At 38.5% G+C, this 14,198-nt stretch overlaps 1 protein-coding gene across 1 annotated transcript; it reads right to left on the reverse strand.

Moving 5' to 3' along the window:
• Positions 1–11,309: 11,309 nt before the first annotated feature.
• Positions 11,310–12,257, reverse strand: LOC143707111 (odorant receptor 131-2-like). The gene has a single exon (XM_077199862.1). The coding sequence runs from the start codon at positions 12,231–12,233 to the stop codon at positions 11,310–11,312; it is 924 nt and encodes a 307-aa protein (XP_077055977.1). The 5' UTR covers positions 12,234–12,257.
• Positions 12,258–14,198: the final 1,941 nt, after the last annotated feature.

Below are 14,198 nucleotides of genomic sequence, written 5' to 3' on the forward strand. Positions count from 1 at the left end.
AATACTTTTTTCAGTTAGCCAGCGCTTACCTGGATGGACCATTCACAATAGTTTGTGATTTAAAACAATAATATTCAATTAGTTTGTTGGGCAGTAAGGTATATTTATTAATTTATATTAGCCTAATAATAATGTGTTTTTATAACATTTGAAGCTTTCTCAAGATTAGGCCTCTAACCGTTATACAGTCTGGAGTGAGGCTATGGCTTGGCTCAATAAAACAACGTCCAATATTTTACAGGTAGGCCTATACACATCGATTTGAATTATACATGCATGCTTTGTGTAGGATAATTAATACAGATTTAGAACAATACTTTCTTGATCTCTGCTTTAAATTAATTGATCTGGAAATATTTAATCTATTATAAACAGGGGATAAACAGATTGTTAAAGAGGAACATGGGACAGAGTAAGTTAAATTCTTTTTTGAAGACATATCTGGGGCCCTCAAAATGTAGGACCATTTGCATTTTAAGCCAAACACTTAAAACAAAAGTCATTACATTCAACAATATGTCATGTATCAGACCCAATGTATTAGGCCACGACTAATTTCTATAATGTTTGAAAGAAAATTTTGTAGCTGACTAGTCGAAATACCCCAATTAATTTATGAATCATTAAAAAACAGGCATGTGCTGCATGTGCTTGTCTTGCAGTATGATCATTCATTCAACTTAAGGGTTCACTTTATTAACGTTAGTCAATATACATATTTTAAAATCAACTAAATCAATGGGCAGTGCAGGACCAGTAGGCCTACACATAAAGTCAATATTTTAACAACAATAATGATAGGCTATGTGATTACACAAAACCTTTCCGTTTTCAAAATACTACCTCTGATTTCCGAATGGACATTTCTCTGAGCCCGCGAGTGACACGGAAATGAACGCAAAGTCTGAGGTAAAATACAATTATTTTGTTTTCTACTTCAGATATACACCCTTCAAAACATATATGTGCAACAAGAAAAATGTTAATGACTATTTCCAATGTCGACTAGCAGCAACATTCTCTTTTAGTTGACTAATCGATCATGCCCATAGGGCCTATATCTAATCAGAATTTTGATGGAAGAATTTTTACAATTATAACCTTGCATGTAAAGTATTCCTTCATTTGTTTCATAAACTTCTGGTCTCGCACCCCATAAATCAATGGGCTCAGTAATCTTGGCATAATATTTGTGAGCAGATAAATACAAAAAGTGATCTTAGTTCTGTGTACAGGGAAAAAAGGATTAATAAATAAGTACATAAAAGGGGTGACATAGGAAAGCATACAAAGAAGTAACTGGACGCCATGCAACAATATCGTACTCTGAGCCTTATTTGCTGAACCCTTTGAAGCCGCCTTTCTGGCAGTGAACAGAACTCTGCAATAAGTAGATATGAGAATTATCCACACCAAAGACATATAGATGATTTGTGATACAGTGGTGCTGTCCTTGTGGGCTTTGGAAGTAAACAAATTGAATGGGTAGCAAAGTACAACAGACCTGAAGAAAGATATGGGCTGGATTGAAAATAAAATAATGATATCTGCCAGAGAAGGTATAGCTCCTAAAACCCATAGCAAGCATATAAAGATGTAGGTTCTTTGTGGAGTGCAAATCTGAGAGTGATGCAGTGGTTTACAGATAGCAATGAACCGTTCTATGGCCATACCAGCCAGATTCAAAGGAGTGATCATAAAGGTGGTTGAACCAAGAGTAATCAATATGCAACACCACGAAACATTAACAAATGGTAAAGCATAGGTCAACACATATAAAGTTACTGATAAACATATCATGAGCATGTCATTGATTACCAGGTGAATGTATAAAATGTATCTGGAGTCTCTTGTAAACATTAGATTAGAAAAAAAGGTCACTACTAACATTCCGTTGATGAAATTAATGATAAAACCGAGACTAACAATCACAATGTTTTTGGCAAGAGCTTCTTCATAACTATCCACAAACCAGATCGTTGAGTTCATTTCTGAGAGAGAAAACAGGACAGTGGTTAAAAAGGGCACACATTGTATCTAGTCCAAGCAGATGATACAAATCACTATTGATAACTGAGGTTAACATTTTCCAGGAGCTTATCTCATAAACAATACTGCCCCCCCTCCCCCATTGTAATTCAAATTACACCTGAACCTGCTTAGACTTACCTTGAACTGAAAAACCGGTTCTGGACTGTGGGAAATATGAAGCTCACATGAGTTTTAATTAGTGGAGTGCTACTTTGTTATTTATGGTTTGTGGAAAGGGCTGAGATCATGAATATTAAGCCTGTTACCCACAAGTCTCATCTAATATTTGCATTCATGACATCATTGCAGAATAACAGCAAGCATCTGAAAACGCATCTGACATGCAAACTGTATTAGCACATTGCTATGAAGTTTCTAGGGTGTTCTCAGTGGTTGCAAAGCAGGAATGTACATGTTTGTTTATGCAGACTGATCTTATGAAAAAGCAGTGACAGGGGATTTTTTTTCCCCATGAAACACAATAGTGGCCAGATGTTATGTCGACATCTTCATTCTTTATTCAAATATTAGTAAAAATTTGTTAAAGATATCGTAAGCATATTGCATGCATAGTTGTGCTTAGAGTCAGTTGTTGTTGTTTTTTTGTGTGATAATAACGCAATGAATAAGCCCTTGATATCCACTAGAGGGCACTCCTCCCTTGACAATTGTCATTTAATCAAGAACTGCATTTCCCATAATCTTGCCCAGACTCCTGTGATTGCATTCGGCTGCTACTCATTACCTTGTTTACTCACCCTATATAAGCCTGTTTTTTTTAGTGTGTATAGTGCAGGGGTAGGCAAGTTCTGTCCTAAAGAGCCACTGTCCTGCAGAATTTAGTTCCAACCCTAATCAAACACACCTGAACAAGCTAATTATTGTCTTCAGGATTACTAAGGCTATAGGCAGGTGAGGTTTTTCTCAGTGTTGGAGCCAAACTCTGCAGGACAGCGGCTCTCTAGGACCGAACTTGCCTACCCCTAGTATATTGTGTAAATTTGTTTGTTATGTGTAGTGCAATGTGTTTGCGTACCTTTAGCAGCTAACATTTTTCATTCATTGTTATAAATAACCACAATACACATATGTTTGATTTGAAATCTTTATTCAAGATTGGGTTACTCAGTATAACATATAACTTACCTGTTTGTGAAACATTGGTGACCAAACCTTTATTGTTTTAAAAGCAGAGTATTTTAAACATGGTGGACGCGCTGATTGGGAGAAACCATGTTTGGTATGACGTAACTGGAAGTTTCCAATATTTCTGTAAAACAAGGTTTATATTTGTAAATTCATTAGTTGCATTGTTTTATTGTGTAATTTAACCATGGATAGATGTTGTTTTATATGCATTAGGTGATAATAAGAAGTGCATATGTAAGAAAGTAAAACTTACCTGTAGAATGGTACACTCCAGGGGTGTGGCCTAGACTATAAATGGCTGCCAGAGTTAGTACATGGTGAGTAGTGGATCAGGTAGGTTGTGTGTAGTGGAAGAAAACCAATAGAAGCTTGTGTTCAAGAAAGTTTGTTAACCAAACTATTCAAACTGCTGTTGTGACTTAGCCTGGCAAGCCAGACCTATCAAGATTTTAGGTCTGGGAACTCATAATTGGCACACCTCAATCTGAGGGGCGGGATAAACAGTTGTCTTTCAAATTCCCTCTGCACACAATAGGACAGTGCTACAACCAACCAGAGCAACGAACGGCTGTGGCTGAGTGAGTCCCATGCGTTTTTCCACCAGCGGAGCTAGTTGATAGGCCTATATTAAACTTCTGCCGTATCCGGTCGTCAAAACTCCGAACACATCTTCCTTTTTTAAAGAATGACTTCTCTTAACTCCAAGTCATACAGATTCGCGGCCAAAGCCGAGTTGAAAGACCGCTGTTCGCCCGCAGCATCTTCTTTTTTTTCAAGGAACAGATCACCTATGGAAATCACGCGGAACCGTCACAACTCTGCCGTCATTATGTTAAGCCCGCCCACCAACTCTACACTCGATGTGATTGGCCTGACCAGAGTTTGGTTTTTCCAGCTCGAATGCCAACGGAGAGTTGCTAGACCACACTTTGCTGCAAAACATTTTTTGCTGCCGCTAGGGTGCGTCTAGATTTCTAGGCTAGTTGTGACTACGTTCCCACAAACACTTGTAAATATTATTATTATTTTTCTTTGTTTTTGTTTTTTGTTGTGGGAATTGCACTGTCTGCGCAATAAATTCACCTCAACTAGGATTTCCTGTCGCCTTGGTCTTATTATGCCTCCAATCACGAGGGCGATCTCTAACAGTAGTCATACTGCAGTTCTGAGTGCTCTTCTGGTTCTCTTTCATTTTTACTGACCACCAGAGGCAGTGCAAAGCACTAGTGGATAATTGCTGCGCCAGCTAGATAGATCAATTAGAATATAACAACAAAGTCGTGATGCTGACCGAGACTCGAGGATATAAACCACAGCAGCTCGGTGCCCTGCCTCTTTCGCTTTCTCGCTTTTGATAGGTTGTTGGTTTACATGCTGTCTCGTGCAGCTTACCTGAGGGACATTTAAATGTTGGCATTAACAGCTATTAATGACTAACAAGCTTAAAAGGAACTTTGTTGTATATGCTGGGGTAAAATTTATAAATGATCGTTCTTTCCCACTGGATTTTGTAAAACTATGTTGTGTGGACCTCTGTCCCTTAATGGGGGGTTTGGGGGCGTGATCCCCCGCAAATTTTTTTTGTACATTTTAAGGTTAAACGCTCAATCTGATGCACTTTGAGAGCTCAAAATTAAAGAGCCTCATGACCTGTGCACATTGAACAAAGAAAAAACATTGACTTGTACCTAAAGAGGGCTCAAACATCTTTTTAGTTATGCCAAACATTTATTATAATAATATAATGATTTATATAATTATTCCTGTGATGGAAAATTCATATAGCCTATAAATGTATGGTACTGTATAAATGAAAATGAATATTTCAAAAGTATATTTTATATTACGGTATAGAATAGGAAAATTACAATACTTCACTTGTAAGAAATAAACCCTTGAGCTTTTATTTTGGAGAAAAGTATGAGCAAAGTAAATCACGCAGCACAAACAGAATGCCTAAGTCTTGTGCGGTTTAGTCTAAAAAACGAAATATAATACTGAAAACACTCGACATGTCAACAAAACATAAACATAACATCTTCCTAAACACATATCAAGCTTATTTAAAAACCTCAAAAGCATAAACACTCATTCAAAGTACCTGGAAAAGGGAGATGTAAATAACCATAAGTTCCCGCCTCCTCAGCACGAGCTGACCGATAAATCTAACAGGCGGGACTTCAGGCAGAACAGCCAATAATCAGCCGGTCACACTCAAAGCCGGTGTCATTTTTGAGAGGAATGGGGAGAGGAGATGCAGCGAGCGCAGACACAGAGCGGCCAGAGAAACGACTGAACGAGAGCGACTGTAGTAAGGCGTTTGTGCAAAACTGCAGAAAAAGTGAGGGTGTTGAACCCACTCACCGGGAAAGTGATGGGGACGAGACCGCCTATGCCGAGTCCGAGTCGAGACAGAGTCTTTGAAGGGTCGAGTCCGAGTCGAGACAGAGTCTTTGAAGGAACAAGTCCAAGACAAGTCCAAGAAAGCAGACATCGGTCTCATTTCTTGGGTTACTACATCACTAATATATATATATTCAGGGGTTAAATTGGGATTTATTATGTGGGGGTGCTCTCCTCTCCCTAGGGGGGTCCGGGGGCATGAAAATAAACCATTAAATAGCACTTTCTGGAGAGTTTTGTGCAAAGAAATGGAGAAATTTGAGTATTACATGATATCTGAAAAACTGCAAGGTATATACTTTGCATTGTTTTAGTATCAACAGGTATTAGACATTTAGCATTTACATTACTGTTAATCAGTCATCACTTGATTACACATTTTATTACCTTGTTATGATATAGTGACCCATACAATGTGCCAAACATAATGTGCCACATGAAGAGACAGTGCAGCATATGACAGTAGCAACAGCTGAGAAGATTTGGGTCTGTGGTGACCAGGTCCACCTCACACACACTTCCTTCTCCCATTCTTTCTCTTTACTACTACTACACACACACACACACACACACACACACACACACACACACACACACACACACACACACACACACACACATCCTACTCTGCATCATTTCTCATCAAGATATGCACACGTCACAAAAATAAAATCAATCTATCCTTGTGTAAAGGTTGCTTGGTAGCTAAATGTAGGTCTAGCAAGTCTTATATTTCTGTAATTCACACAGATCAAAAACAAATATGCTGACTGAATAGATTGCTAGTTTATTTTGAGTAGCCAGCTAGCAGTTCTCTTGGCAGTTTGCTTCCGGTGTCTGAAGTAAAATGCTCAAAACATCTCCTGAGAAAGATCACATGGTCAACCTAGTCTTGGTTATTTAATTTTGATTTAGTCTTATTTTCCTTACCTTGTCATTCAAGGCCAGGGTTATTTTTGTACATTTCTGGAACTTTTGCGCGCTTCCACATCCCGCGCAACTACGGATCTCCCAGGAATATTATATATCGCTGCGTACATTTATCCGTGTCACCTAGATGCGCGTGCGCGAGCGGTGCGCGATCATGGTCGGCTGACAACGATATTAAGCAGCTAACAAGAATACGACCGTGTTCCGATTGTTCTCAGAGCTCCGCCGAGACAAAATAGACATGCCATTTTAAAAATCTTTCATTTATTGTCAGAAATATGTTTTCAAAAGCATCACTTTCATCAAATTTTATGTGACATAATTTCCAGTAGGCAACTGACTGCAAACGAACAGGCTTAAGCCTGTTTTATGCTTCTGCGTCGAATCGACGGCATACCCCCGCAGACCCCTCTGCGTCGCCGCGAACCCCTCCGCCGTAGCTCGACGTGCACCTCCAGAAAATTGTAATTACGCGTCGAGGCGACGCAGACCCCACGGGCTGTGATTGGTCAGATGCACCGCGATGCAACTCAACCTGACGCAGAACCATAAAACAGCCACGGCGCCGTAGGAGTGACGGCGCAGCTACGCCGTGGAATTGCCTTTATGTGCCGGGGCTGGGCCCAATTTAACCACTGTATATATTAATATATATCATATCTTAGATTCATTGCATAGTCGCTGTTGTGCTAGTTATTGTATGCCACTCGGTTCTATCCAAAGGCAGATTTGACTTCATGTTTGAGAGTGTTTCACGTTATAGAATTTTCGGTTCTATCCAAAGATTTTATGGAACTGCTGAGTGGGTGTTATTACAGTTTTAAGTACCTGCGGTGCTAACCGAGGACGTGTCATTGACTGAGTCATGGATCATAGCTCTCTCATCTCCGTTTCAAGTCGCAAATTGTTTCCGAATATGCTTCTTCCCGACGACGGACATGATCACCATGTTTAGGCGCTCAACATCTGAAGGAGGCCCTGACTGATCCGTGTTTGCATTGTAGTATGCTACCGATGTCAAAGAGACAGATTCGCTTTGCTAAGTTAGACAGTTAGACAAATGATGGAGATGAAACGTCTTATTCAGTCTCTACAACCCCCAGTGTTGGCCCCACATACTGAGATCACACCAGTGGATGAGAGTGATTTCCAACCACTACGGCAGTTGGGCCGGCGGGCCGCTGGTTGGTCGTTTCACTGTACAGCATTTACTGGGAAAATTCAGTGTCCGACCCCTGGGTTCTGGCGACTTTGAGCAGGGGATACACTCTGCAATTCTGATGCCAGCCTCCCAGGTTTGCAGGAATCCTTCCAACAGTTGTCAAAAATGTAACCAGTTCAATGGCTCTTTCCTTAGAAATTCATTCACTGTTACTGAAAGGAGCCAGAGAAAAAGTTCTTCCCCTCAATCAGAGGGACGGGTTCTCCTACACGTACTTCCTTGTTCCAAAGAAAGATGGCGGTTTTCGTCCAGTTCTGGAACTGAGACGCCTAAATGTGTTCATAAAGTCTCCTCCTTTTCGAATGTTCCGCACAGTCGACGTTCCTCGATCTGTGATGAAAGGAGAGTTATTGTGGACTTGAAGGACGCTTACTTCTATGTTCCCATTGCTTCCCACCACAGGAAGTTCCTAAGTTTTAGCTTTCCGAATCAAGCCTATCAGTTCAGAGTCTTACCATTCGGTCTATCTCTGGCATCTCGTACAAGATGCATGAATGCGGCCCTGTCTCCTCTTTGGTCCAAGGGCATGAGGATTCTGCCTTACTTAGACGATTGGCTGCTTTGTGCTCCAACAAGACGACATGCGCTACACAACACCAAGATTGTGCCGGAGCATATCCAGAGGTTGGGCCTTACTGTGAACAACACAAAGAGTCATCTGGTCCCAGAACAGACCATAACCTTCATAGGAATAACACTTAATTCAATCACAATGTCTGCCACATTGTCTCACGCGTGGACAGACAATATTTGTCAGTTACTGGCTCATTTTGGTCAGGGGACAAAACTTCTTTATGGTGTCCTTCTGCAACTAATGGGGATGTTAGCTGCCGCCCCATCCGTGATCCCCTTGGGCTTGCTTCACCTCAGGCCTCTTCAGAGGTGGAGCAACAGCTTATGCTGAGTTCACCCTGCACGATTTTCAAAGTAGTCGGGTCACTGTTCTTTTTATACTGCACGTCTTTCTGGGGTAACATTCAGTCGCTGGTGTGTGCACACTGCACGATGGATCGGCGACAAGGGGTTTCACACTTCATGACTTGAATCGCTGACAACCTCTGTCTGGTCCGCAAACTACGTTTCACAACCAAACACACGTGATAAGTAAATAGCACAAGTTCTCGCGCGAGACTGAAATTATTAAAAATAATAGCCTGCAAGAAGATTTGCTATCCAAATTTTCTGACATCCCGCTGTCCTGATTCTTGCTCTCTCATTGGCTGTAGGTCATCGTCGCTGATGTAGTTTTCAGTCAGAGTTACACCCAGTCACACCAGGTGTATGTAGTTTGAGTTCAGCAGGTGGATGAATGCATTTAAGTATTCTAACTGTTGTAGTTCATAGTCAGTCTGGGCCTTTGTGACTTGATCAGTTGACGTGTCATTCCTTCATGGAGAAACTTCTGCTTCTGTGGCACCTTCCCCTTGACGATAATCTGTCCCTTCTTGACCAATCCTATCATCTCCAGTGGTGGGGTTGTCTGGGCAGACTTCAATGGATGAAGGGGTTCTCCTTGGTTACACACTGCTTGTGTGAGACACCTGAAAAGCATCTTAAATGGCCACTACATGATGGAACACTGATGAACTTTAGGCCGTAAGTAAATGCATAGGAACACATAATCCAACAAAACAAAAAAACAATAAATGGGTTCATGTCAGCAAGTGCGAATGGTACATCTGGTCTCAAGTGTTTCTCAAGGTCATGTATGGTAGGGTGGTCCCATTTTAAACATCCAATTCTTCACTACCACTGTGAAGTTAAATGATAGTGGAATTTATTATTTACAAGTTACATTCTAAAAGTACTGTTAGTATTATTACTACTCCTATGGTGTGTGTCCAACATGTTAGTACCAGTTTTTGCAGTGATGGGTCTACACCTGTTAAACACCTGGGTGTAAACAATGCATTGACCGTTTTTAAGGATGAGTTAGCGAACAGCAATGCGACCAATGACAAACTCATAAATATGACATCTGCACAGGTCTAATTCTATAACAAGCTACTATCAAATCAGGAATATTTTCAATAACATTTACCTTTTGGCGTTTGCTTCCTCTGTCAAAACAGAACGTATGATTCAGAGGAATGGGTTTCACCTTGTTTTTGTTGTGTTCCTGACATTGTGTAACTTAGCCTCTCGCACACATTCGCCATAATGATTTATTTAAAGATAATTATTAATTGTTTATTGTCTCTTCGAAAGCTCCTGTCACTTGACGAGGGGATTCCTCACGTGAGGTCAACATAACATATACCTCAGAAAAACCACACGACAGCGCTGCTGAGATAATATTGGAATATGCGGCTAGAATTTAACAAAAAGAAGGCTAAGCGACCTGGCATTTATCTCAAATTGGTCAGATAAGTTGAATCTAAATTATTCTCCACATTTTCTTAGATAAAGTTTCACCCTGCCATTTATCAGGTGTAAAATATCATCCAAAGCGGTGCCAACATTCCCTGTCACGTGAAAACTGATACTTTTTTAACAGAGCTTACCTCGATGGACCAATCACAATTGTTTGTGATAAAAAAGCACATTTCTATTAATATGTCGGGCAGTAAGGTATATTTATTAATTTATATGAATAATTATGTTTTTTATACCATTTGACACTTTCTCAAGATTCGGCCTTCAACAGTGATTGGATTCTGCAGTTACTTTATGGCCTGGCTCAATAAAACAAAACAAAATCCAATATTTTAAAGATATACACATCAGTTTGATTTATACAGTCATGCTTTCTGTAGGATAATTCATACAGATTTAGCTCAATACTTTCTTGATCTCTGCTTTAAATTAAATCTGGTCTTATTTAGCGTATTATAGATAGGGGATAGACAGATTGTTAAAGAGGAACATATTGTTTCATGCTACATGAGACAGAATAAGTAAAAATCTTTTTGAATACATATATACTGGGGCCTCAAAATATTGGACTATTTGCACTTTTAAGCCACACACTTAAGTCATTACCTTCATCAATATGTCATGTAGCTTATTTAAAAGAAAGACATGTATTAGGCCTGTGTTAGGGCACGACTAATTTCCATAACATTTAAAAGAAAATTTTGTAGCCGAAATAACCTAATTAATTTATGAATCATAAAAAAAACGCATTATGATCATTGTACATTCTACTTAAGCATTAATTTAACATAGCCTACATCAATATACATATATTAAAATCAACGAAATCAATGGTCAGTGCAGGACCAATAGGCCTACAAAGTCAATATTTTAACAATATTGATATTGGATAGCCTATTAGCAAGCTTAATTGTTATATGCCAATTTGACTAGCCTACACAAAACTTTTCCATTTTTAGTCAAAATACTCCCTCAGTCTTCCGAATGGACATTTCTCTGAGCCCGTGAGTGACACGGAATAAAAAAAAAGCAAAGTCTGAGGTAAAATTTAATTATTTTGTTTTCCGCTCCAGATATACACTCTTCAAAACATATATGTGCAACAAGAAAAATGTTAATGACTATTTCCAATGTCGACTAGCAGCAACAGTCTTCTTTTAATTGACTAATCGATCATGCCCATAGAGCCTTTATATAATTAGAATTTTGATGGCACAATTTTTACAATTATCACTTTGCATGTAAAGTATTCCTTCAATTGTTTCATAAACTTCTGGTCTCGCACCCCATAAATCAATGGGCTCAGTAATCTTGGCATAATATTTGTGAGCAGATAAATACAGAAAGTGATCTTAGTTCTGTGTACAGGGAAAAAAGGAGTAATAAATAAGTACATAAAAGGGGTGGCATAGGAAAGCATACAAAGAAGTAACTGGACGCCATGCAACAATATCGTACTCTGAGCCTTATTTGCTGAACCCTTTGAAGCCGCCTTTCTGGCAGTGAACAGAACTCTGCAATAAGTAGATATGAGAATTATCCACACCAAAGACATATAGATGATTTGTGATACAGTGGTGCTGTCCTTGTGGGCTTTGGAAGTAAACAAATTGAATGGGTAGCAAAGTACAACAGATCTGAAGAAAGATATGGGCTGGATTGAAAATAAAATAATGATATCTGCCAGAGAAGGTATAGCTCCTAAAACCCATAGCAAGCATATAAAGATGTAGGTTCTTTGTGGAGTGCAAATCTGAAAGTGATGCAGTGGTTTACAGATAGCAATGAACCGTTCTATGGCCATACCAGCCAGATTCAAAGGAGTGATCATAAAGGTGGTTGAACCAAGAGCCATCAATAGGCAACACCACGAAACATTAACAAATGGTAAAGCGTAGGACAACACATATAAAGTTACTGATATACATATCATGAGCATGTCATTGATTACCAGGTGAATGTATAAAATGTATCTGGAGTCTCTTGAAAACATCAGATTAGAAAAAAAGGTCACTACTAACATTCCATTGATGAAATTAATGATAAAACCAAGACTAACAATCACAATGTTTTTGGCAAGAGCTTCTTCATAACTATCCACAAACCAGATCGTTGAGTTCATTTCTGAGAGAGAAAACAGGACAGTGGTTAAAAAGGGCACACATTGTATCTAGTCCAAGCAGATGATACAAATCACTATTGATAACTGAGGTTAACATTTTCCAGGAGCTTATCTCATAAACAATACTGCCCCCCCTCCCCCATTGTAATTCAAATTACACCTGAACCTGCTTAGACTTACCTTGAGCTGAAAAACCGGTTCTGGACTGTGGGAAATATGAAGCTCACATGAGTTTTAATTAGTTGAGTGCTACTTTGTTATTTATGGTTTGTGGAAAGGGCAGAGATCATGAATATTAAGCCTGTTACCCACAAGGCTCATCTAATATGCATTCATTGCATTCATGACATCATTGCAATATAGAAGCAAGCATTTGAAAATGCATCTGACATGCAAACTGTTTTAGCACATTGCTAAGCAGTTTCTAGGGTGTTCTCAGTGGTTGCAAAGCAGGAATGTACATGTTTGTTAATAGATTCTGATCTTATGAAAAGCAGTGACAGGAGGTTGATTTTTTTTTTTGTAGCCAAAATTGGAGCACAAAAGTGGCCAGAAGTTATGTCCGGGGGACATTTACATCTTCATCCTTTATTTAAATATTATAAAAAAAATTGTTAAAGATTTTGTAAGCATATTGCATGCATATTTGTGCTTGGAGTCAGTTGTTTTATTTGTGATTATAACGCAATGAATAAGCCCCTTGATATCCACAAGAGGGCACTCCTCCCTGGACCATTGTCATTTAATCAAGAACTGCATTTCACATAATCCTTTGCCCGGACTCATGTGTGATTGCGTTCGGCTGCTACTCATTGTTTACGCACCCTGTATAAGCCTATTTTTTTTCAGTCTCTCATTACAAAATCCTGTTTGTAGTCATATACTGCAATTCTAAGTGCTATTCCGGTTTCCTGTATATATGGTTTTGACTCTTTTGCCTGTTTTTTTCCATTACTTTTTCTGTCTGTGTTTTCCTGCTGTTGGCTATTTATTTGGATTGTTTGCTTTTGTGTTTGACCCTGTGCCTATTATATGGATTTTCGATTCTGGACTACCCCTTAATAAACAACTGCATTTGGATCCACAACCTGTGTGTGTCAGAGCAGTTACGTGACTGAAACATGCCAAATTGTACAGACATACATTTTGGCCAGGCTGTCATACAAAGATATTATGAACACATGCGAAAAGAACTGATTACCAACAAAATATTAATAACTGATTATGTTGTAGTCAATGTATGCTTTTTTTCCTGTTAGCTATTTTTTTTCTATGCATTGTTTGCATAGTAAAATAAATCCTGCAGCTTTACCCCTTTTATGCCAAACAATTTTGTCAGATAAATCTCAACCAAGTGTAGGCCTATGTTACAATATTGTAAACCTCTGCACAAAATGAAAGTAATCCGTTAAAAATAGTACAATAAAATTGTAAATTTAAAACACAAAGGATCAGAATTTACTCTCCACTATTTTATTAAAAGTAATAATCATAATACAATCCTATCATCAACATTAAGAAGCAGCTTTCCCATATTGTAGTTTGGTTATGAAGACATTTCAATTGATAAAACAGTACAGTCCAATATAAAGACAATTTATTTGTTATTTCTTAATGGATAATTCCCATAGTTAATGGGTTTAAGTACTGTGTGAACTTCAGAAGAACTGATTTCATACATCCACTAAAAATCACCAAAACCCTAACTTATTAAAAGAAATTAAGCAAAATGACTCAAAATTGAAGTTAGTTCTGAGCAAAGATTTATTTATGCTACATGGTTTGATATTTTATCTTATCTTATTTAGTTGCATTCATACACTTTCAAATGTCATTAAACAAGTGTCTTACATTAAACATTTGTATTTTCATTAAACACTGTGAAGATTTTCAAATCTCAAATGAAATTTGATTTTATTTTGATAAAATATTGTATGTTTTAAATAAAATGTTGCCAAATAAAAA

Source organism: Siphateles boraxobius, unplaced genomic scaffold (genome assembly GCF_051911475.1).
Source record: "Siphateles boraxobius isolate OS27281-9 unplaced genomic scaffold, OSU_SipBor_1 41, whole genome shotgun sequence".
In the NCBI taxonomy this organism is placed as follows: domain Eukaryota; kingdom Metazoa; phylum Chordata; class Actinopteri; order Cypriniformes; family Leuciscidae; genus Siphateles; species Siphateles boraxobius.